The sequence below is a fragment of the Drosophila takahashii genome, chromosome 2R (genome assembly GCF_030179915.1).
Source record: "Drosophila takahashii strain IR98-3 E-12201 chromosome 2R, DtakHiC1v2, whole genome shotgun sequence".
Classification (NCBI taxonomy): domain Eukaryota; kingdom Metazoa; phylum Arthropoda; class Insecta; order Diptera; family Drosophilidae; genus Drosophila; species Drosophila takahashii.
The window spans coordinates 32468707-32490033 of record NC_091679.1 but is presented as its reverse complement, the minus strand read 5'-3'; the positions used below and the strand labels follow the sequence as shown (position 1 = coordinate 32490033).

The following is a 21327-nucleotide window of genomic DNA, read 5'->3' as shown; positions in this document are numbered from 1 at the left end:
TAAAAACCTAACGCAAATCAAAATTATTTCCAGAAATCCCGCTAACACTTAGCTAGAAACAAGCAGATATAGCAGCACTTACCAACCGGCGAATGCACAAACTGGTCACACTGAGCGGCAGATAACAAACTAGTTGATTTATCCGTGGAATCGCACAAAAACAATGAAGAAAGTGCTGGTCACAGGTGGAACCGGCCTCGTAGGCAAGGCCCTGGAGGCGGTGATTAAGGAGCAGGCCCCAGCGGATGAGCAGTGGTACTTTGCCGGCTCCAAGGACGCGGATTTGACGTGAGTTAATAGGAAACACACCGATCCAAACAGAACTGTAAACAAAGGTCTCCCCAGAAATCTGGCAGCCACGCAGGCACTCTTCGCCCAGGAGAACCCCACCCATGTCATCCACCTGGCCGCCATGGTAGGCGGTCTGTTCCACAACATGAACAACAACCTGGACTTTCTGGTGAGCTACGCAGCACATGAATCCGAACCGAAATCATAAATTTCCAATCCCCATTAGCGCAACAACCTGCTCATCAACGACAATGTCCTGCAAACGGCACACGAACAGGGCTGCAGCAAGGTCGTCTCCTGCTTGTCCACCTGCATTTTCCCGGACAAAACCAGCTACCCCATAGATGAGACCATGGTGCACAACGGGCCGCCGCACCCCTCCAACTATGGTTACTCCTACGCCAAGCGACTGATAGACGTGCAGAACCACGCCTACCACGATAAATACGGCCGGCTGTACAGCTCGGTGATTCCGTGCAACATTTTCGGTCCGCACGACAACTACAAGCCCGAGGTGAGCCACGTGATTCCGGGCATGATCAATCGGATGCACCAGCTAATCGCCGAGCAACCGGAAGTGCCGGAAAGCGAAAAGGTATTCACGGTCTTCGGCAGCGGCAAGCCACTGCGTCAGTTTGTCTACTCTCTGGATCTGGCCGAGCTGATGATCTGGGTGCTCCGCCACTACGACAGCGTGGAGCCCATCATCCTGAGCGTAGACGAAGCCCAGGAGGTGACCATCTTCGAGGTGGCCCAGGCCATTGCCAAGGCATTTAACTTTAAGGTGATTCCTTAAGATTTATAGGATATCCAAAGCCTAAACCTTGCTTATTCCAGGGAAAACTGGTCTGTGATACGACCAAAGCGGATGGTCAGTACAAGAAGACGGCGTCCAATGCCAAGCTGCGCTCCCTGCTGCCGGACTACGCATTTACAGACTTCGAAACGGCCATCGCAACGTCGGTGAAGTGGTACAAAGACAACTACGAACAGGCCAGAAAGTAATTCCATACGGCAGCCCCAACAAATGTAAATAGATGCCGTCTTTCCACAGAACTTTATGCACGTTTTATGTCCAACAAAATAACAATGATCGGTGTGGGAGCTCAGTCGGTCCAGGAGTCGCCGTATTGGTTCTTTCGGCCAGCGGGCTCACTTCGTGCTGGCTCCACGGGCCTCGGCTGAACGGCAGCTGGAGGCTCATAGGGCTTCGAGTAGGGACTCTGCTGGTGCTTCGAGTACTCCTCGCGGTTCCTCCGCCGCAGATCCTCGTACGACTGACCCGGTTTGGCCGGCTCCAAGGGCAGATCCGTGTCCAGCAACGAACTAGCTGCTGGAAGGGAAATGAAAGCTTAGAAACAGCTTAAAACCCAAGGGAATCTATGAGCTCACAGTCCAGAGTGGGCCGGTAGATGTCGTCCAGGCCGGACATAGTGGGACGCGACTCCGTGTCCAGGTTGAGGGCAGTGCTCCTCGCCGGCTGGAATGCCTCATCGCTGTACACGTCCGCCGACGACGAGCTGGGCGAGAAGGGGGCCAGGGTGAAGGCCCGGCCCAGGTTCTCGTCCGGCGTGATGGTGCTGATGACGCCGCCGCCCTGCCTTCGCTGACGCAGCAGCTCGCCCAGGTGGGAGTTGGGCAGCCGCATGATCTTCTCGGCACACTTCTGCTGGTAGCTGAACTTGCCCACAAAGTAGCCCAGGATGACGCCCATCACCACCTTGGGCACGGCGCCGTACTTGCCGTGTCCCTGGAGGTAGCCGTTCTTGACGCCAAAGTAGGCCAGCAGACCGAGTCCCGTGCCGAAGGGAAGACTCCGCTGGAAGAATGACTCTGTGTTGCACTCACGTAATGCCCTCACCTCCTCGGCGGAAAACTGGTAGTCGGCCTGAAAACGGTGTAAACAAAGCTGTAGCAGGAGTTCAAAGCCAATCAAGCACTCACCAGTGGGTGGGGGGCGTGCTGCGGAAGCTGTCGCGAGCCATCGTTCAGCGGGGAGTCCATGCTGATACAATTTAATCGGGGATTTGTGAAATGTTTAATGTATAACCGGCGAAGCCGATTGCCAACCCTGGTCGCCGGCGAAACAGCCCTGCCCTGCACTCTTAGTGATGGTCAATCCTAACGATTGTTTCGATAGTCCAAAAGTCTTTTAAATTCAAGTACCTTTTATTAATTTATTTTTAAAACCTAATGCCCTCTGCTCATTATGGACGCGTCGCGTTTGCATCCATTTACCGCTTAACGCGCCCAAATCCCATACAAAACTTGTAGGCGAGGGATGAGGAGGGGAGGGTGGAAATTTGTCGCGTTACAGGGCTGGAAAGTGAAATTTGTGGTATATTTAAGCAGTATTAACCAGGCATGAACATTTTCTGGACCCGAAACTGATAAGAGGCTGATAAGAAGCGGGAAATATTAAAACCATTTATTGTTGATATTTACATGAACTTAATTTCGTATAGATTGGTATTTGATATATGATATATGCCAAATGATCTGGCAATAGTTCAGAATTCCGAGGATGATCCAAGCGCATAAAGAGCAGTAGCAGTTCGTTTATCCAATGGAATGGCTCGGCTAGAAAGGATCGGAAGCGAAATATTGGTCGTTGCAGCGCAGCCACATGGGCTTCCCTGTCTTCATGATCTTGACGTTTGCTTCGCGTGCGCCATTCGTCCATTAAGGCGACCTCCTGGTTAGACCGTAGATGGCCATTCCATATTCAAATGACACACGTTGACAGGCGACTGCTGGAAAAGGGCACATCTCCCTCTTTCTTGCGCACAATGTTCTTGTAGGCATTTCTGCCCCGTATCAGATTCTGTTCAGTGACGTGCCGCCTCAGAAGCTACTGCTGTCGCGGGTCGTGTCAAAGAATTAATTAAATGACTGTTCAGATCTATATATATGAACGCCTTCTGCAGCAGATCCTTTTGCTTTCTGCCGTAATAAATGCTCAAGCAGCGTAACGTGGGATGTTGTTGCTTTCATCATTGCAGCAATTTTTCCACGCTGTTCAAATGCTGTTCTGCGATTACAATTATCAATAACAAATTATTTAAATCCATTGTTTACTTCAGCTCGCAAATGACAATAGCACAACAGCTGTTTTCAGACGCGTTTGCCAATGGAAACACCTCACGTCCGCCTATCGCGTTGCCAATCGAAAATACACAAAAATACCGAAAAAACCGCATAGTGGAAAAATGCCTTAATACTCACATCGACGAAAGCACGGCGGTACTCAGATGAGCTAAGAAAAAGTAAGGAAATAACCGATTTAATGGGAGAATTTCGATGAACGCTGTGTGCCAATAACAAATTAAAAATGGAAAGAAATACCCAAAAACCACTGTAAAAACGCCTGCAAGAGTTGGCAACAGCAAAATTAAAGCTTGGTGGTTACAGGTGTTCAACATTTTGTAATATTTCAAAATTGGCGCCAATTGATTAGTTTGCTTTTTGTCAGCCCTGCTGATTTACAATAATACCATGCTACATGCATTGCGGGTGAACTCTGAAAACTTTGGTCACACTACAAAGAATAATATTTCTCTACTAGTGAAACTGTCGCTCATATACGGTCCGCTCTCGTAACGATTTGATTAAAAGTTTGTCCTGATCCGAAGTTAAATAGATTTAAATTAAATAAAAATTTGCTTTCTCCCTATTTTATATGAACATATAAATTTAAAAAATAATTTAAAATTTAAACATATAATTTAACATATAATTTAAAAACTTAATAGATTTATTTATATAAAGCTAGCTTACAGCGTAAAACTATGAGCTAACTGAGAAGGCTTGAAGAGCACTAGCAACAAAGACTATCGGCTCGACTGTAAATTTTATTGAGACAATTTTCTTAAATGGTATGGATAAAAGATAAATCGCAAAATTTGTTGGAACTCTGCCATTTTGAAGAAAAACATTAAATATAAGTCATTTTAGAATTAATGATTTTGGCATTTTATCACAGGTTTAAATCTAAGCGTATGACGCCTTAAGGTTATCCGAGTATTGCCAAGTATTGCCTTATACTGTTTATCTTTGCTCGCCATTTGTGGCACCTAAATTGGTTCCTCGGCGACACCACCACGTATGGTGGACCATAGATAATTTTTGAAATGAATATAATTATTAATGTAACGAATCATTTGGCTTCGATGGTAATGGAAGTATTAAGGACGCACGCGCAAAGGTGCACCTTGTTTTTTGTCGGTGGTGTGGGGTGGTGATTTTGTCCTTCTGTCTCCACTCTTTATTCATTTCCACAAAAAATATCAACGACAAGAATTATATAGAGGAAGAATAATCGCAAACAGATACGCAGACAGGCAGAGCAAGTTTTTGGTTTTTTGGATGGCATCTGGTCCGGGTTCTGTTTCAGGATGCTTGGTGTGGTAATAATTATTAATTACAACCTTGCCGTAAAATTTTTTCGACATTTTCCAAAACACATGACTATGAGGACATGAGGATGCTTTCGATTAACGCGAATTAAATCAACAACAATAAATTTGGAGCAATTGTAGTTCTTCGCATCGAGCCCAATGCGGCTGGAGCTTGGCTGATGGCCGACACCGCCGAGGGCGTCTTCAGATTTTTTTTCGAGTTCGATAGGGCCGAGCCTTTTTTTTATATTGGTGGACGTACTGGGCCTGGGGGAACTGAGTCGCCTTCTAACATTCTTGGCGACTATGGCGGACGGGAAGAAGCCCAGAGTGCTTCCGGCGTCCTCCTTTAATCACAACCACAGTCCAGCACAGGGTCTGGATCTGGAGCTGGTCGAGGAGTTCGTTGCCGAGCAGTAGCTGAGCGCGTACTTCCTGGGCCAACATTTCAATGACGTAAAAGTAAAAAATATATCAAACTGTGCGCGCAATTATAAAAAAATATTTTTTCTGTCCCCGCAACTGCAGCACTGCTTTTTTTTACGCTACCTGATCACTGATCATGATGAAAGAATTTTGGCGTAAGAAAAAGCAGTGCTGCAGTTGCGTTGACAGGAAAAATATTTTTGATCCTTGATCATGATGCAAGAATTTTGCATCAGTGATCATGTGCGTTCAGCACAACTATAGTTATAACTGCCGTTGTCGGATTAAATCGGACTTGGATTTGAGACAGATCGTACAGAAAGTCAAACGAATTATGTTTTCGGATGGCTGACTGTCGACCGGCAGTTAATAAAAATAATAATTGGCACTTATCTGCTGGATCAATTCGGCTCGAATGTATCAAAAAATGAACGTGGGGGGCGTTGCAAGTGTTCGTCTATTGAAGGCAGCTTCGTCGGCGTTGCGGCTGTTGCACGTAGCCGGGTGGCAAGCTGTGGAAACACTTGACGATCGCGAAGCGCGAGAGAAATGAGAACACAATGGACTTTTCGGTAATAGCGCGGACCGGCCGGGCGATGTATTTCAATGCGGTTGACAATGAGAACTTATAAACTAATTGCTTTTAATATTGTTTGATGGGTTATGACTCGAATGTTCCTTTTATCTTAATTAAAAGACATATTGTGCGAATTAAAATTCGTCGCAATTGGAGGTCATCATTGAATATGGTTTCTTGCCTTGCATAAAATAATCTCATTCTTGTTTGGATATTAGTGACGAGTTCTTTAAAGGTTTTTTCCAAGATTTCGGTGATTGCATACAAAAAATTGGGAACAATTAAGTTCTGACGCATAATCAGAGCGGCTTCTTCGTATGCCAATAATTGGTTCTTTATGGTACTATGTGTGTAATTAATGTTCAATATAGCCAGCTCCGAAATTATTCTGATTTTATTCACAGTTATTCCGCGTCCTGTATTCCTCACGAACGTATCCAAAAATTGGTGGTTAATTATACCTGCTGAACGCATTGCGTCCTTCAGGTGTTTTTTATCCACAATGTGGGGAACGCTTACTATCGTTTTGAACCCAACATTGACTTTATTGTCGGTTACAAATGCGACTAATTTGGAATATTTGCCGTGGTGAATAATGGCGTCTATAGCATTATTGTAGTCCCTAGCCACATCAAGTGTTTTGGCTCCATGGGTCTTTAGTACCAGTTGAATTGAAATGATGTGTGACGAATTACCACACACATAAAAGTATGCCCGACCGTTATCCAATACTTCATCGTCTAACATTTCTAATCAGTGGCGGATCCAGGATTTTTTTGTGGGGGGTGATATCAGAACAATTTTTTTGTTGCATACTTTTTGAATACCAAAATTTCTTTTATTTTTCACCCGAGTGGGGGGTGATATATCACCCATATCACCCCCCGTGGATCCGCGCATGTTTCTAATGTTGTGTCGACGAAACCGTTAATTTGGTCGTTGAAAACCGCACGAATTAGCGCCACCTTTTTTTTCACTACGTACTCTTCACTTTTTCTTCACTTGTCACTGTACCGCTTGGCTTGGAATAAAGAGCTCTTGGAACGTTGGATAACACAAATGCCCTAAAAGATCTCGTGCATAAAGCCCCTTTTGCGGGCTATGTACGAGAAATGCTGGAATGCGCGGGAATTAAATAAATATGTATGGAAGTATACATGTAATATATATGTAATATATGGATGTAATATATGTGGAATATGTAATATGTATAATGTACAATATAAGATGTGGAGTATATAGGTAATCAAGATGGCGGAAAATTTTTATTTTAAATTTTGCCGGCGGGTATGTGTTGTGAATTTTCGATTTATTGTGGACTGTATTTGGATTTGGATTTTGAATTATGTATGCAAATATTTGTCACAGCGGATATACAATAAAAAAATCAGTATCAGTATTTGTGGGTCTAAATTGGCGGAACACTTAATTTTTCGGTTCCCTTTTTGTGGGAAATTAATTTGAATTTAATTTTGGAATTTAATTTATTTTTCACTGTTCACTGACTTTTCTTTCTCACTGTACGCTTGACTTTTTATTGCACACTTTAATTTGGATTAATATTTTGTAATTTCTTCGATTTAATTTTGGATGTATTTTTACTGGATGTACGGCCAAATGTGAATATGAAACTTGTACATCAATATGCACAAGAAAAGGATTTGGACAATTCCAATTGAAAATGGTAGAAAACATGAATGACGTTAAAATGACAATAAAAACATAACTTTCTAACATAACGTAAACTTTTCAAAGGAAAGAGTTCCGGAACGTTTCTATCACAACAAGACGGGGTATGCCAAGATTTGTTTAAACAAAGTAAGCTGATGTCATGTTGTAAACTAAAAAAATGTTTATATTTTTGTAGAAGTCAACATGCTTTTTTGTTCCCAAAATTTAATTAAAGTGTTGTCCTCAGAGTTCCTTTATTATTCGTTAGATAAATAGCTTAGTGTATGGAAAACCCCGATCCAGTCAACCAATAACCAAACTATCGGCGACATTGACTGGTCCACTGGCTTTTGAGATATACACCAAGTTTAAACTCGAATCAAGCTGAAAATCGTAGTCACCAATCAACACACAGAAAAACTTTTCAAAATTGGCCGTAGAACACGAAGACCTCGTGAGGGTTCGGAAGTTGCGCACCACTAGGGGGCTGCCACCTGTTTTTGAAATCAGCGGGGCCTGCCAACCCGATTTACATTATGACATTTTCGCTGTCAAGTAAAGTTACAGCTGTGTCGTCTGCTGGCCGCGATCCCGAGCCCGTTGTTGTAATTAACTGAAATTTGTACTTTTGGCAATGTTCTCCACCACCACACACTCCGTGGTAAGTCGCGCCCAACGGCCGCCCATTGATCCGCCCGCCTGACTGACTGCTCTCCTCTCAATCTCTCCATCTCCCACTCTCCACTTGGCCTGCTTGGAATCGGGGTGCCTCGGATGCGATGATAGCCCTACCTGTACCTCGGCAACTTTAGCAGAAAGCCGCACTACTACTCCGTGAATCGGACCAAGCTGCATGTAAGCGCCAATGCGACGCGCCTGTCCAAGTCCAAGTCCACCTCCGCGTCCAACCGGAGTCATGACCTCGTGCTGGACCTGAGGAACCTGCTCAGTCGCTCGGGCGCCAGCCTGCAGGGCATGGTGGAGAGGGCGGCACGACTGAACGGCATTCTCGACCGGCAGCTGGTCAACGAGGTGCTGGCCAAGGTGACCAGCATCCTGCCCGCCATGCGCGACGTCCGCGTCACGCTGGAGGAGCCGGCCACACAGTTCGGTCGTGTCCAGCTGCAAAATTATCAGTTCGAAGTTTCGCTAACCGGAGCAGCAGGTGCCCCGCCCACGGGCGCCAATGTGTACGTATGCCGAGTTTACCTTTGGAAGGTAATCCTCCAGTTAATCCCGGTTCGCTCTTTCAGCCAGGTGATTCCAACCACAACGCAAGGTCTTCTACGCCCGCTCTTCTCCCAGCAGCAACTGTGAGTGCACGGAACTAATTTACTAGCTATGGCTAAAGTTCAGTTCTCCCATACAGTAAACACATACGTGGCTTTAAGACGGATCGATCCATTGAGGCGGAGCAGAAGCGCAATCCCACAATGACTTCCCGGCTGAAGAATGCCCTGGCCAACTCACCGCAGCGGCTGGAGGGCGACACATCCATCCAGGCTGAGAAGCTGAGACGGTTGCTGGCCAAATCCGATGACCATGGATACAATAATTCTGTAGGATAACGCTACCTGTATATTTGTAAGCCTTACTGATGTTTTTCACTGCAGGAGAACCTGAAGATTGCCTTTGCCGAGGGCTACTTGGCCGCCGCCAACGCTGAAGATTCTCCTAAGTCCGGTAAAACTATGAAGTATCTTAAGGTAAGATTTCCTATTAGTTTCGCCTTAGTTCTCAGCAATTTTAAGACCGTAGAAGACCCTTGTCTTCTTCAGTGTTTTAAGTAATTCCTAGTAATTGTCACGCAGACTTTGCAGACTCTCGTCGTAGTCGTCGTTTTCCTGGGCATATTCCTGAGCTTCTTCACCACCTCCAACGGATCCGTCTTTCGGTGAGCCTCCACGTCACTTTCCTTACCGCTCGTCTGATTAGTTATTCTTCCAGCAGCATCCAACTGGGCAATCAGGTCGAGGTGGATCCCGAGGAGATCAACGTCACCTTCGAAGATGTCAAGGGCTGCGACGAGGCCAAGCAGGAGCTGAAGGAGGTGGTCGAGTTCCTGAAGAGTCCCGAGAAGTTCTCGAATTTGGGCGGCAAGCTGCCAAAGGGAGTGCTCTTGGTTGGTCCCCCGGGAACGGGCAAAACTCTGCTGGCCCGTGCCGTCGCCGGTGAGGCCAAAGTTCCCTTCTTCCATGCCGCCGGACCGGAATTCGACGAAGTGCTCGTTGGTCAGGGTGCCAGGCGAGTGCGCGATTTGTTCAGTAAGTGGATAATCATAGCCCTGATTTTCCAAATTAACATAACTATTCCTTTGCAGAGGCAGCAAAGGCCCGTGCCCCTTGTGTGATCTTTATCGATGAAATCGACTCGGTGGGCGCCAAGCGAACCAACTCGGTGTTGCATCCCTATGCCAATCAGACCATCAATCAGCTGCTCTCCGAAATGGATGGCTTCCATCAGAACGCCGGCGTCATCGTTTTGGGAGCCACAAACCGCCGCGACGACTTAGATCAGGCTCTGCTGCGTCCCGGTCGCTTCGATGTGGAGGTCATGGTCTCCACGCCCGACTTTACAGGTCGCAAGGAGATTTTGGGACTATATCTGACAAAGATTTTGCACGACGAAATCGATCTGGACATGCTGGCGCGTGGCACCTCTGGTTTTACAGGAGCCGACCTGGAGAACATGATCAACCAGGCAGCATTGAGGTGAGAAATCACTCTCCCTAAAACATTTTCTATTCAATTTAATTATATTAACTTATAATTTCCGCAGGGCCGCCATCGACGGCGCCGAAACCGTGAGCATGAAGCATTTGGAGACGGCACGAGACAAAGTACTTATGGGACCCGAGCGAAAGGCTCGTTTGCCGGACGAGGAGGCCAACACCATAACCGCTTACCACGAGGGCGGCCACGCAATTGTGGCCTTCTACACAAAGGAGTCGCATCCGCTGCACAAGGTGACCATTATGCCCCGCGGACCCTCCCTCGGACACACCGCCTACATACCGGAGAAGGAGCGCTACCATGTCACAAAGGCGCAGCTGCTGGCCATGATGGACACGATGATGGGCGGCCGTGCGGCGGAGGAACTGGTCTTCGGAGCGGACAAGATCACATCGGGAGCCAGCAGCGATCTCAAGCAGGCCACCTCGATTGCCACGCACATGGTCAGGGATTGGGGTATGTCCGATAAGGTGGGTCTGCGCACCATTGAGGCGGCAAAGGGCCTGGGCACCGGCGACACCCTCGGCCCCAACACCATCGAGGCCGTGGACGCGGAGATCAAGCGCATCCTCAGCGACAGCTACGAACGGGCGAAGGCCATCCTGCGGAAACACACCAAGGAGCACAAGGCGCTCGCGGAGGCGCTGCTCAAGTACGAGACGCTGGATGCCGACGACATCAAGGCAATACTGAACGAGAGCCAGACGTAGTCCCCCTTCGGGTGGTGGATGGATTGAGGATCCAGTGGGAAGACCAAGTGGTCGTCCATCGGACATTCAGCTGAACTGCTAAATATTTTTTAGTTACGATATATAAAAAGAATGGATAAAGAGCCAAGCAAGAGCGAGACGCAGACGGACAGTTAAGAAATAAAATGTTACACATATTTAGTTATGTTTTCCATCATCCACTTTAGTATTAAATATTAGTTTGAGTAATAAATTGAATTGAAGTCAAACCAACTTGAATTGCGCGCCAATCGAAATATATGTAGTGTGGCCAGATTGCAGAAACTATAAGCAAAACAATAAAAAATGTATTTTAAAATGATTAGTTTGATTAAAAAAATCGTTTGAAGTTAACAAAGCTGGCAAAGAAAACAAAGAAGTTTAATGAATTGTATAATATTTAGTGGAACCCATTTTCCTTTGTGGAATCCATTTAGTTGAAAGCTCAATGGGGCTCAGGTCTAGTATTTTCAATGGTATTTTTAAAGTACGTGGTTTATTTTAACGGTTGCAGCGCTGCCCTACTAATTGTCGAATTCCAATTCATGTTTTTTTTTGCGGAGTAAATTAAGTTAATATTCAGAGAAAATGTGCGACTACAAGATTTCGGAGCGGGCCTATACCAAGCTGATATTCCACGCGGCCAAGTATCCACACCAGGCGGTCAACGGACTGCTGCTGGCCGAGAAGACCTCGAAGGGCTCCCTGGTGGAAATCGTGGATGCGATTCCCCTTTTCCACCAGTGCCTCCATGTCACCCCCATGGCGGAGGTGGCCCTCATGCAGGTAATTGCCAATTGCCGGCTTTAAAAGAACCGACGAACTCGAATCCGGTCAGCAATGTTACGCAGAAGTACTTGGTGCCATACACATGTATTTAAAATATCCATTATCACGTACCCTTAACTAGGTCCCCGTTCTCTAGTTTGAGATAGGAACACCTTTTATGAAATCCAATCCAATGTACATAATTTATCTGACATACTTAATTTAAGTTCCATAAGGCTCAGTTGAAAAATGCAGGATATTTCCTTTAAGAACTCATTCTACGATAATTTATTTACCTTTATTTGAATTTCATCTTTTAATTACCTATTATTGACCATTTGTAGTAACCTTCTCCTATAAATATTGATCCAAGAATACCTACGTATACTTTCTTGATTTTAAATGTACCTTGTACCCCACGATGCTAAAACAATTGTATGACTACAAATTATGATATCAACTTAAGTAAACTATTTCCACTATTCACCTATCGAGTTAGCTACTACCCAGGTAAACGAAAATCCCGAAAATATTTAGCAAAATGTAGATTAGCAATTTTTTATTTTTTAAAATAAATATTTAAATTACCTTTCCACTCTCCCCTTCAGATTGATGCGTACGCCGAACGCGAGGGACTGGTGATCGGCGGCTACTACACTGCGCCGGAGAACTTCTACGACAATCAGGTGGACAAGACGCCGGCCGCCAAGATTGCGGACAAGATCCAGGAGAACTTCAAGAACGCCTGCTTTGCGGTGGTGGACAACAAGCTGATGACGCTGCAGCACGATCGTGCCGCCGTCCAGGTCTACAGCTGCGCCGGGGACTCCGGATCCCGGTGGACGAAGGCCAAGTACACGCTGTCGCAGTCGTCGCAAACCTTGGAGGGCGTATCGCTGCTGTTGAAGCGCGGAGCCATGCGCGATTTGGTGGACTTTGATAACCATCTGGACAACCCGGAGAACGACTGGACCAACGACTTCCTGAACCAGTCGCTCAACGACCTGCAGAAACTGTACTAGTCGCCCGTTTTTAACGTACGTTTGTTTTAGTCTAGCAAATTCGCATTCGAGGGAACACGCCGGAATTTCAACCTTGCAATTTAATTTATTGTAATTACATTTGGATTTCAGTAATCTTTAGAATAATGCATATAAGTTAAATAACATTCAACTAATTAATAAATAATCAATTCTTTCATCATGTATGAGTCGAATGTTGTCCGCAGTCCGTGTCCGTCCGTTGGTGTATGTAATATCCTTTTGTGAGTCATGTTCCGTTCTATGTTTTTTGTGTTGAGTAAACCTAAGCGCGTTACAATTATCGTTAATAAATACAGATGAATAATATGTATATAATTTTGCTCTTGGTTTGTCTGGCTTTTGTAAATTGAAATATTTTACAATAATATTGTAATATCGCGATTGCTGATTATACATAGGTATACATAATACGTACTTATGTGGATATATCGGAGATCGAAAGTATCGCAAAAACGTTTATTCATATAATTTCAGTGTATTGTATATTTCCATATTATCTGATCGAACGCATAACGAACTCTTTACACCGTACACTAAATGTATGGGGGATTGGGTCGGGGATAACGGATCTCGGATCTCCAACTGGATGCCATCCTGCGCACTTTACTCGTATTTGATTTGCCATTTATTTGCTTTATGCTTCTTTAGTTCTGTATATGGGGAGTATGCTCTTGTGTCGTGTATAATATCATTTGCAGTGTTGTTTAATGTCTTTGATGGGTAGTTTTCACCCCGATGTCCGCTGGAAGGGATGGGCTGGTGTGGGTGTGGACATGGCATGGGAATCTGTTCTACGTGGGCGCCTTTTGATTATATCCTAGCTATACAAGTGCGCCTGAACACGCAAGCATAATCGGTATGTAAGAGTATGAGGCATTTCTTGCTCGGACTCTGACTCTGTTCACATCGTGATATATCTGGGTTGGTGTGTCTTGTGTTCCGTCATCACATGCTATGTTAGTTGATCTATAAGAATGCAATAGAGAAGTTGAGGATCAGCGAGAAGTCGGGTGGGAATGCAGAGTGAAGAACACCCAACGGGAAAATGGTTTGCAATTTGGAAAGGTCTCAAAATGTACGATTTTACACGGGCGTGTGCAACTATCTTTGTGGTGCGGTAATGTGATGTTATGTGTGTGTCGTGGGTGCAGCGGGATCGGGACGTTTCTGTGTGTGCTTGGGTAGATATTGGTATCTAGAGTGGGCCTCCTCTGATATTTACCATTCCCGCGGACAGAGAGTTGATGGCATCTTCCACCGTCGGCTTGTGTCGATCGATTTTAGATGAGTTTATGGGCGAGAAGTTGTCTACGATTGCAAGCGTGAACGAATACACATATACAGATAGATATAGAAACACAAAAAGCGATTTCAAAGCAAATCTCAAGTGCCAATTACCGAGATCACCACTCGAACTGGAGTCCGTAAAACTGGGTGTGCCCTCTGTCCATGTGGGAGTGGAGCCCTCACCTGAAGCGGGCGGTGTCCAGGCCAATCCGCCGCGGGAACCGTACTGGCTGCTCGAAGAGGTGTCCACCGCTAGCAATGTGTCCAGATGAACTTCAGAGACGCTGGAAATAAAATTGTTTTGGTTAAGAGAAATATGGTTAAATTATGGTTATTAATTCAAAGGTTAAGAGGTTTAAAATTAAAAAGCCTTAGCTCTAAGAATAAAAGTTAATTTAAATCTAGGTTGTATTAAACAACAGAATTTTCTTATGAAACTCCACCAAGGAAATAGTTTGATTTTAGTTCCGTTTTCTCGTCCGTTTGTTAAATTTAAAGTAAGGTTAAAACCTTAAAATCGTATTGGAAACCAGAGTTTTAACCCTACTTTAAATTTAACAGGCGGACGAGAAAACTGACCTTAAAAGGTTAAAAGGAGGTTAAAAACAAGAGAGAACGCTATAATCGAGTGCCTCGACTATTAGATACCCGTTACTCAGCTAAACAACTTAATAGAAATATGCCTCCTTTTTTGTTTTTCGAAGCTGGAATTAGCTCCCGTTTTTTACCCAGGGAACTCCACGTGGAGGCCTTCTAAAACTTTCAATTCTGCCTAGCACATCTTCCGTCTCTCTCTAGCGCAGGTGAATGCACTTGTGAAAAACGAATACGAGCAAAAAGAGACAAAATGCGCGCCCTTTTCAAATAATTTAAAATTTGCAATAACATATTGTGAATTAGTGTGACCACAGAAAAAAAGGACAAAAAGTTCAAATTAACCATCTGAATAGATGGCGCTATTGTATATTGAATTGAGCCATCTACCCCAAGATATTGGTACTACTGGCCATGAAAGGCGGAAATGTAGGCGCTAGACAGGTTTAAGCGTTAAATGGGTTTTGCGGGCGTTAGAGTGGGCGTGGCAAACTTTTACTTGGCCAATCGATATGTATTGACGAAACAAATACATATCAGTTACTATTTTCATAATAGCTTCAAAACTGTGGGCGATAGAGAGGGCTAGTGGGCGTTAGAGGGGGCGTGGCACCTTTTTGAAATAAACTTGCGCTGCGTAGGAACTCCCAGAATCTGCATGCAAAATGCCAATCTTCTAGCTTTTATAGTTTCCGAGATCTCAGCGTTCATACGGACAGACGGACAGACAGACAGACGGACAGACGGACAGACGGACATGGCTAGATCGACTCGGCTAGTGATCCTGATCAAGAATATATATACTTTATGGGGTCGGAAACGCTTCCTTCTACCTGTTACATACTTTTGCACGAATACAATATACCCTTTTACTCTACGAGTAACGGGTATAATTAAAAGGCCATAGCTCTAAAAATAAAAGTTAATTTAAATCTAGGTTGTATTAAACAACAGGATTTTCTTATGAAACTCCACCGAGGAAAAAATTTAATTTTACTATTTACAAAATAATCAACAGAAAAGTATTATTTAGTAAAAGCTTATTTCTCAATGTCGTGTTAAGGTTATAGCTATCTGTTAGTTAAATTACATTGTTGGGTAAAGCTTAGTATTTTCTTCAATTGAAAGCAAACGAAACGAAAATTTCTTGAACAACATTTTGTATGGAGATTGTCAGGCTTAAGACAAATTCGTTTTCTCAATGTGAGGATAATTTACAAAACTGGCAAATTTAACTAGAACATTGCCCTTCCGTTAGATAAAACCTAACATGATATTGACAATCCTAGTACCTCCAAGACATCTTACCTCACGATGTCCTCCTTGTAAGAGCCTCGATAGGCGGGTCCAATGTTCATCTTGCGATCCAGGTAGTAGGACTGCTGCTGCTGCTGCGACTGCTGGTGGTGGTGGTGATGATGATGGGACCGGCGCCCTATCGACGAGGTGCTGTTCTTGTTCGAGCTGTCCTCGGAGATGTCGTCAAAGGCGGGGGGAGGAGTCGAGCTGCATGAGGGCGTTGTGCCTAGCGATACAATGATCAGAGCAAAATATACAACGGAATGAGTACAGATATCTATATAGTTTTTGGGGTTATGAGCTTGTGTGATGGTTTTGGTTAAGCGAGGTGCAAGCGAGAAGCTACTCCCGTCCTGGTCCGCGTCCCGTCGATCCCTGGGTTCCCTCGCTCTCCGGGATCGTGGAGGGCGCTGCCTTGGGCGCCCGCCTCTTGGCCCGTCTCGCCGGATGTGAGGGAGGTTTCTCCGCCAGCTCTACTTCATCCAGGGGATCGGTGAGCTTGGGCAGTGGCCTCTTGGGGCGATGCGTCGCCTCCAGCTCCCGTTTCACCTCCAGAAACGCACTGACCGACTGCAGCAGATTGTCCTCCTCCGGCTGGTTCTCACAATCATCGCCACCGAGCGCCAAGTCCACGTAGTGAAAGTAGCGCTTCCGCCTCTGCTGCCGCTCCAGCTTCTCCTGAATCCCGCGCCTGGGCGAACGCTGGCTGGGAATACTGCCCGAGGATCGGGATCGTCCGGTTCGATAGCTCTCCGCTCTGATCGGCGGAAAGTTCCGGACAATGGAGCCCACCGACGAGCGTTCGCTGCGGGCCACAAAGCTGTTTTGCCGCTGGAAGATGTCCACGTGGTTGAGCAGCCTCGGCTGCTGGCGCCGGAAACTGCTCTCCGATCGAGCCGTGGAGTAGGCGGAGTGCATCGAATCCCGGCGCCGCAGCGATGAGCTCCTCAGTAGAGCAACCACAGGCAACTCTGGCAAGGGAGCAGATGGAATACCACTGTTGGGGGCATCGAAGAGGTCGTGCAGCTCCAGCCAATCCTGGACATTGCTGGGCGAACGACGATCTCCGAAGCGCGGCCTGCCCTCGTTCGCTGGCACCTGCAGGGTGTGAGTGGTGTGTGCTGGTGCCGGGTTGGGATTAGTGGTTCTGTGCGGTTCTGTACCTGGTGTCGTCCGATCCTGGGCATCGCGGCGCCTGGGGGAGCCACGCGGTGGCACTGGCGGAGGCACCCGCGTCTTCAGATTACTGGCCGCCGGAGTCCGCTGCTTGACGGGCGGAGGTGCCCGCTCACTGGTGCCACTGCCGCTGGCTGGACCGAGGGCACTAGCTCCTCCTCCTCCGGCGCCTCCTCCTCCTGCCGCTCCCGCTGGCGTTGGCTCGGTGGTGGGCGGCTTGGCTGGCTGGTGAATCTTGCCACTACTGTGCGAGTGGGAGGTGTGAACCGCTGGGGATAGGAAGGATAAGCATTAGCATACACACAAAAAAAGCATGTTACCGTAAAATCGATATGGCCATGTAAAACCCATATCGTTTTTACATGAAATACTCTTTTTGACCAGGTTAAATTTACCTGGCCCCATATCAAATTAAAATTGATCTTAAATAATGTAAAATTTACCTACGTTTCATATCGATTTTTTTTGGGTGTAATAAGTAAATAAGTGAAGTATGAATAAAAAAGAAGCGCGAATTCATCAGCTTAAATCATTGAATCTGAAGAATTCGCGTCTTGTTTTTATGATTTTAATGATATAGGAACGTCGTTGCTCTTAATTATAATTATATTTTCAGGTATCGCAACTTACGCCTCGTGGCCACCTCGTTGTCGCTGTCGATGGAGCGCTGAATGGCCTTCGAAAGACTTTTTCTCTTCGAAGGCGAATGTTTAAGCGCTGGAAAAATCAAGCAAAACCATTTATTAGTTAAGGGTCGCTTTAATAAGATTAAAAATTAAGATTCAAAAAGCATAGCACTTTGAAAGCAACTATGCGAAGCCGAGAGCAATACGGTTGCCGGGATGCCAAGGAGGCCAGGATTGTGAGGTCAACTAACGTGAGATTGAGAGGCATGCTTTGGCGTCCGTTTCGAAATCATATAAAACCAAGTGGTGAATACAAAACATCGTTAATAAACTCTATAAAATACTCGTTAGGAAAGGTGTAAGTAAAACTCAAGTGAGAGATAATCAAAATTTTAAAGACATCGACCATTAGTTTTTGTTTACCTATATAGCTGGTTACCAAGGTACGAAATTTTCTGTGATTCCCTTTGATCTCTGGGAGATCCACTATATGCGTACGTAAGTGTGGGGTGAATGCATTCGAGACATGGTCAAAAAGAAAGCAGAGAACAGAGCGGTTTGTTGGTGGATATTGATATTCGATATTGATGTCGAGAGATCGCTTCGGATCGGCGTCTACTCAGGCCAAGTGTACCATATTGCATTTTTGCAGCACATCAATCGATTAACCAAAATTAGCAAGCTACGAGTGTCTAAATGGTGTTCGGTGTGTGAATGTGAATGGTGTGTATATTTTGTGTTTTTGGCTAAGAGTCTACTCAAAAATGTCTGGAACCGGAAGTGCTTGCATAACTCGGCCAACTGCACACAAAAATGCCTTACAGTACGAGTACTTAGCCCGACTTCCACGACCGGTCCACTTACGGGATGGTATCTTGCGGAACACGGTCTTGGCCATGAAGTTTTGGAATCTTTGAGCATAGAACGAGGGTCTGCAGACCGATACGGTTTCCTAGAAGAGAATGAGTTATAGTTAAGATTAGTTGGGGATGGAATTTAGAATTTAGGAAGACCCAAAAACTGTTATGCAGGGACAATTTCTCAATGTCATGTTTCTTGTGCTCTTGAGTTAATTAGCATTTTCGGAAACATTGAGAAAAACCATTTTCTGTTTCGAACAATTTAACCTGCTGTTAATTATCTCTGACAGATAAATAACTACAACCTTATCCTGACATTGAGAAATCGGAACTCAATAATAGATGTTTTAAGATACAAAATCCTAGGAATATAAAATTCCCTAAGCCTTATCTTCCTCACCCCATCGTGTATGATGCTTTTGAATGTGTGCTCCAGTTTCTTCTTTAGCCTGTAGGACTGCAGAATATCGATAATGCCGATATAGAGCAGCAGGCGTTCGCCTTTCTCACTCCTCGCTGGAATTCCACCAGGTCTGCAAAGTGATATCGTTAGATTTTTGGAAAATGTAGATATAGAAAACACTCACGGTACATCCTCCTCGTCGTCTATGGGCTCGCTCTCCGCCTGAATGCTCTCCATGGCCGTGGAATGGGCCACCAGTCGCTGTCGATTCACGGACCTGTACGCCGCACTGGGTTAGCTCTTTAGATTGCTCTGAGGGATTAACTGAAGCTACCGGGATACTCACTTATTTCTACTGATGCCCGTGGCCGCATCCCGATCCTTGCCATCGCCATCCAGTCCGTCCAGCGGATCGTCCACATCCACGTCGGAGTCCTCGGCCAGTGGAGCTCTCAGTGGTTTCCTCTGCTCACTCTGCTTCTCCTTCATCGCCACGTCCAGATTATGGACACCGAGGAGCAGGGAGTAGTCCATGATCTTGAAGGACTCCAGCACCGTGCAGTCGCGCTGAATGGTCTTTATCAGTGCGGAGTAGGTCTCGGCCTCCAGGAATATGCCGTTCGGATGCTGCTCCATGAAGTCGAGGTCCTTGTACGTGGGTGACTTCTTCGAGCGCTCCGCCTTGTTGGCCTTGCGCTTGAACGTGGAGCCCTTGAGGTCGTATTTTAAGTGCATCCTCACGGACGAGGGCAGCAGATTGTTCATGACCACCAGGCGAATATTTTTGGCATTGCTCGTCTGCAGGCAGTACAATCCGAAGAACTTTGGCAATAGCGTGCGCGGATTTTGATTTAGATTCATATAGTAACTGAAAATGTGATTATGGATTGTAGTCTTTTTTCTACGGAGGAAATGTTAAGGGTCACCTACCCAGGCAGTAGTTTCTGTAAGAATTCGCCCTCTTTGTGTTGCACCGTCTTGATGATGAACTCGTCGTCGGTTGTCAGGTAGAATATAGAGCCGGAAGCACCAGGATTGGACAGTTCCCTCAACGGGGACGTGCACATGGACATCTGTAAGAGTTATCTGTCAGATTCTTGCGGCTTATAACAAACATATTATCAATTACCATAAAATCATCTGGCTGGATGCCAAAAAGATCCCGAAAGTAACGAAAAGCAATGGGCGCGTAGATCTTGTATCGGAACTCGCTGTAGTGGTGGGCAGGTGTAAGGCTAGAACCCTCTGGCGGAAAGGTGATGCTCTCGATTTCCCAGAAGTCCATCATAAGTAGATCACGCTTCGGCTTGGAGGCTAGACTGCCGACCTGTAAATATAGTTAAAGGGATTTTAGAGCAATAATCATTTTAAATAAATTAACAATTGCGAATATTTATTGGATAAACATAAAGATAGAAGATACCAGCTATCTGAAATCACTTGAAAATCATAAAAACTAATTTTAAAATTAAAACAATCTGATAGAAAAATAAGAATATATATCTTACTGTGTGCTGGATTCCCAGTTGAATGGAGCCCATGATCTGCGACGTCTGGATCTTCTTGTACGTAATCTCGCCGCCCTCGCCGACGCGTCTGTGGCCAATCTTGCGCTCCTTGTCCGCCTTGCTGGCCGCGCGGTTCGGTCGGTTGCCCAGCTGTTCGATGAGTGAGATGGGGGGGTGGGTAAGTAATTGACCCGATTAGTTTTGAATTGAAGTGACCTCGAGGCCAAGGCGGATGTACTTACGTCGGGCGATGAGTTTCCCACATGGTCGTTGGAGGCTAAGGAAAGACGGGTGGACAGAGTTTATTATTAGGAGGAGTCATGTTTAATTCAGGCCATGACGCAGTCGCCTGGTCAATCACCGAAACTTGAACTTGGACAGGCGACTGGACAACTTTCTTTTGTTATCAATCCGAAAATATAAATATGAACCGATGGAAAAGCGGGGGTGGCTTCCCATTCACATTCACGCTTTTCCCTTCACGCGAGACACATGCGCCAGGGGCACTTCCATTCGCCAGTCATTGATTTTTTTTTTTTTCAACGCTGGGGAAAATGAGGTGACGGTGGTCGACGGGTTCGACTGTGGATAATAGTTACCATTGCTGGGCTCCCCCAGTTTGGCCTGCGACGCGGAGGAGCTGTCCATGTCGATGGTGTTGATGGTGTCGCCATCTCCGGAGGCCATCGTGCTCCTCCAGGTGTCCTGTTCGTAACTCTTCCGTCTCTTCCGTCGAGGGCTCCACTAGGACATGCTTCTTGGCTGGTTTATTTGGTCTATTCGAGGGGTGACTTCACGTTTTCCGATCTTCGGGGATTATCCAATCAATCAAAACTAACTGAGGGGCAGGAACCTTGGCTTTCGTCTGGCGTCAACGGTTTCGCTGTCTACGATGATGGTGATGTTGATGGCTCCTCTGCCACTGCTGTCATTTTCACTGC

At 45.8% G+C, this 21327-nt stretch overlaps 5 protein-coding genes across 10 annotated transcripts; 3 read left to right on the top strand and 2 right to left on the bottom strand.

Moving 5' to 3' along the window:
- Window positions 1–87: 87 nt before the first annotated feature.
- On the top strand, window positions 88–1347 carry Gmer (GDP-L-fucose synthase-like protein). Its single transcript, XM_017147562.3, has 4 exons — window positions 88–288; window positions 346–460; window positions 518–1075; window positions 1129–1347. Exons 1-4 carry the CDS (start codon window positions 164–166, stop codon window positions 1294–1296), a joined length of 966 nt encoding a protein of 321 aa, XP_017003051.3. The 5' UTR covers window positions 88–163; the 3' UTR covers window positions 1297–1347.
- On the bottom strand, window positions 1337–2395 carry asrij (OCIA domain-containing protein asrij). Of its 2 annotated transcripts, none has more exons than XM_017147564.3 (3): window positions 2236–2395; window positions 1684–2179; window positions 1337–1624 (listed from the first exon to the last, which is right to left on the bottom strand). In XM_017147564.3, the coding sequence occupies exons 1-3, from the start codon at window positions 2293–2295 to the stop codon at window positions 1398–1400; spliced, it is 783 nt and encodes a 260-aa protein (XP_017003053.2). In that variant the 5' UTR covers window positions 2296–2395; the 3' UTR covers window positions 1337–1397. The 2 variants fall into 2 exon arrangements, with proteins under 2 accessions (XP_017003053.2, XP_017003054.2); XM_017147565.3 differs by having other exon boundaries at window positions 1337–1621.
- Window positions 2396–7541: 5146 nt separating this feature from the next.
- On the top strand, window positions 7542–11056 carry YME1L (ATP-dependent zinc metalloprotease YME1L). Of its 4 annotated transcripts, none has more exons than XM_017147613.3 (9): window positions 7542–8023; window positions 8149–8552; window positions 8616–8675; window positions 8732–8921; window positions 8976–9068; window positions 9183–9256; window positions 9310–9626; window positions 9683–10073; window positions 10141–11056. In XM_017147613.3, exons 1-9 carry the CDS (start codon window positions 7997–7999, stop codon window positions 10802–10804), a joined length of 2220 nt encoding a protein of 739 aa, XP_017003102.3. In that variant the 5' UTR covers window positions 7542–7996; the 3' UTR covers window positions 10805–11056. The 4 variants fall into 4 exon arrangements, with proteins under 4 accessions (XP_017003102.3, XP_017003101.3, XP_017003100.3 ...); XM_017147612.3 differs by having other exon boundaries at window positions 9174–9256; window positions 9313–9626; XM_017147611.3 differs by having other exon boundaries at window positions 9174–9256.
- Window positions 11057–11325: 269 nt separating this feature from the next.
- Window positions 11326–12797, top strand: EMC8-9 (ER membrane protein complex subunit 8/9). The gene is made up of 2 exons (XM_017147588.3): window positions 11326–11608; window positions 12199–12797. Exons 1-2 carry the CDS (start codon window positions 11411–11413, stop codon window positions 12610–12612), a joined length of 612 nt encoding a protein of 203 aa, XP_017003077.2. The 5' UTR covers window positions 11326–11410; the 3' UTR covers window positions 12613–12797.
- PIP5K59B (Phosphatidylinositol 4-phosphate 5-kinase 59B) lies at window positions 12678–21105 on the bottom strand. Of its 2 annotated transcripts, XM_017147585.3 has the most exons (16): window positions 20986–21105; window positions 20629–20663; window positions 20387–20536; window positions 20008–20205; window positions 19809–19951; window positions 19225–19746; window positions 19063–19155; window positions 18876–19008; window positions 18480–18567; window positions 18039–18101; window positions 17620–17706; window positions 16977–17258; window positions 15823–16039; window positions 14032–14204; window positions 13856–13941; window positions 12678–13599 (listed from the first exon to the last, which is right to left on the bottom strand). In XM_017147585.3, the coding sequence occupies exons 1-16, from the start codon at window positions 21071–21073 to the stop codon at window positions 13591–13593; spliced, it is 2367 nt and encodes a 788-aa protein (XP_017003074.2). In that variant the 5' UTR covers window positions 21074–21105; the 3' UTR covers window positions 12678–13590. The 2 variants fall into 2 exon arrangements, with proteins under 2 accessions (XP_017003074.2, XP_044251771.2); XM_044395836.2 differs by lacking the exons at window positions 12678–13599; window positions 13856–13941; window positions 14032–14204; window positions 15823–16039 and having other exon boundaries at window positions 16156–17258.
- Window positions 21106–21327: the final 222 nt, after the last annotated feature.

Excerpts from the sequence above, each read along its gene's own strand:
- Gmer (XM_017147562.3), top strand. The coding sequence starts at position 164 with ATGAAGAAAGTGCTGGTCACAGGTGGAACCGGCCTCGTAGGCAAGGCC. Across the intron at positions 289-345 it reads TCCAAGGACGCGGATTTGAC|AAATCTGGCAGCCACGCAGG; the intron begins GTGAGTTAATAG and ends AGGTCTCCCCAG. Across the intron at positions 1,076-1,128 it reads CCAAGGCATTTAACTTTAAG|GGAAAACTGGTCTGTGATAC; the intron begins GTGATTCCTTAA and ends TGCTTATTCCAG.
- asrij (XM_017147564.3), bottom strand. The coding sequence starts at position 2,295 with ATGGACTCCCCGCTGAACGATGGCTCGCGACAGCTTCCGCAGCACGCC. Across the intron at positions 2,180-2,235 it reads AGCACGCCCCCCACCCACTG|GCCGACTACCAGTTTTCCGC; the intron begins GTGAGTGCTTGA and ends CACCGTTTTCAG. Across the intron at positions 1,625-1,683 it reads CTACCGGCCCACTCTGGACT|CAGCTAGTTCGTTGCTGGAC; the intron begins GTGAGCTCATAG and ends TTTCCCTTCCAG.
- YME1L (XM_017147611.3), top strand. The coding sequence starts at position 7,997 with ATGTTCTCCACCACCACACACTCCGTG. Across the intron at positions 8,553-8,615 it reads CCGCCCACGGGCGCCAATGT|CCAGGTGATTCCAACCACAA; the intron begins GTACGTATGCCG and ends TCGCTCTTTCAG. Across the intron at positions 8,922-8,975 it reads ACCATGGATACAATAATTCT|GAGAACCTGAAGATTGCCTT; the intron begins GTAGGATAACGC and ends TTTTCACTGCAG.
- EMC8-9 (XM_017147588.3), top strand. The coding sequence starts at position 11,411 with ATGTGCGACTACAAGATTTCGGAGCGGGCCTATACCAAGCTGATATTC. Across the intron at positions 11,609-12,198 it reads CGGAGGTGGCCCTCATGCAG|ATTGATGCGTACGCCGAACG; the intron begins GTAATTGCCAAT and ends TCTCCCCTTCAG.
- PIP5K59B (XM_044395836.2), bottom strand. The coding sequence starts at position 21,073 with ATGGCCTCCGGAGATGGCGACACCATCAACACCATCGACATGGACAGC. Across the intron at positions 19,009-19,062 it reads GACGACGAGGAGGATGTACC|ACCTGGTGGAATTCCAGCGA; the intron begins GTGAGTGTTTTC and ends ATCACTTTGCAG. Across the intron at positions 18,568-18,875 it reads AAAGCATCATACACGATGGG|GAAACCGTATCGGTCTGCAG; the intron begins GTGAGGAAGATA and ends ATTCTCTTCTAG.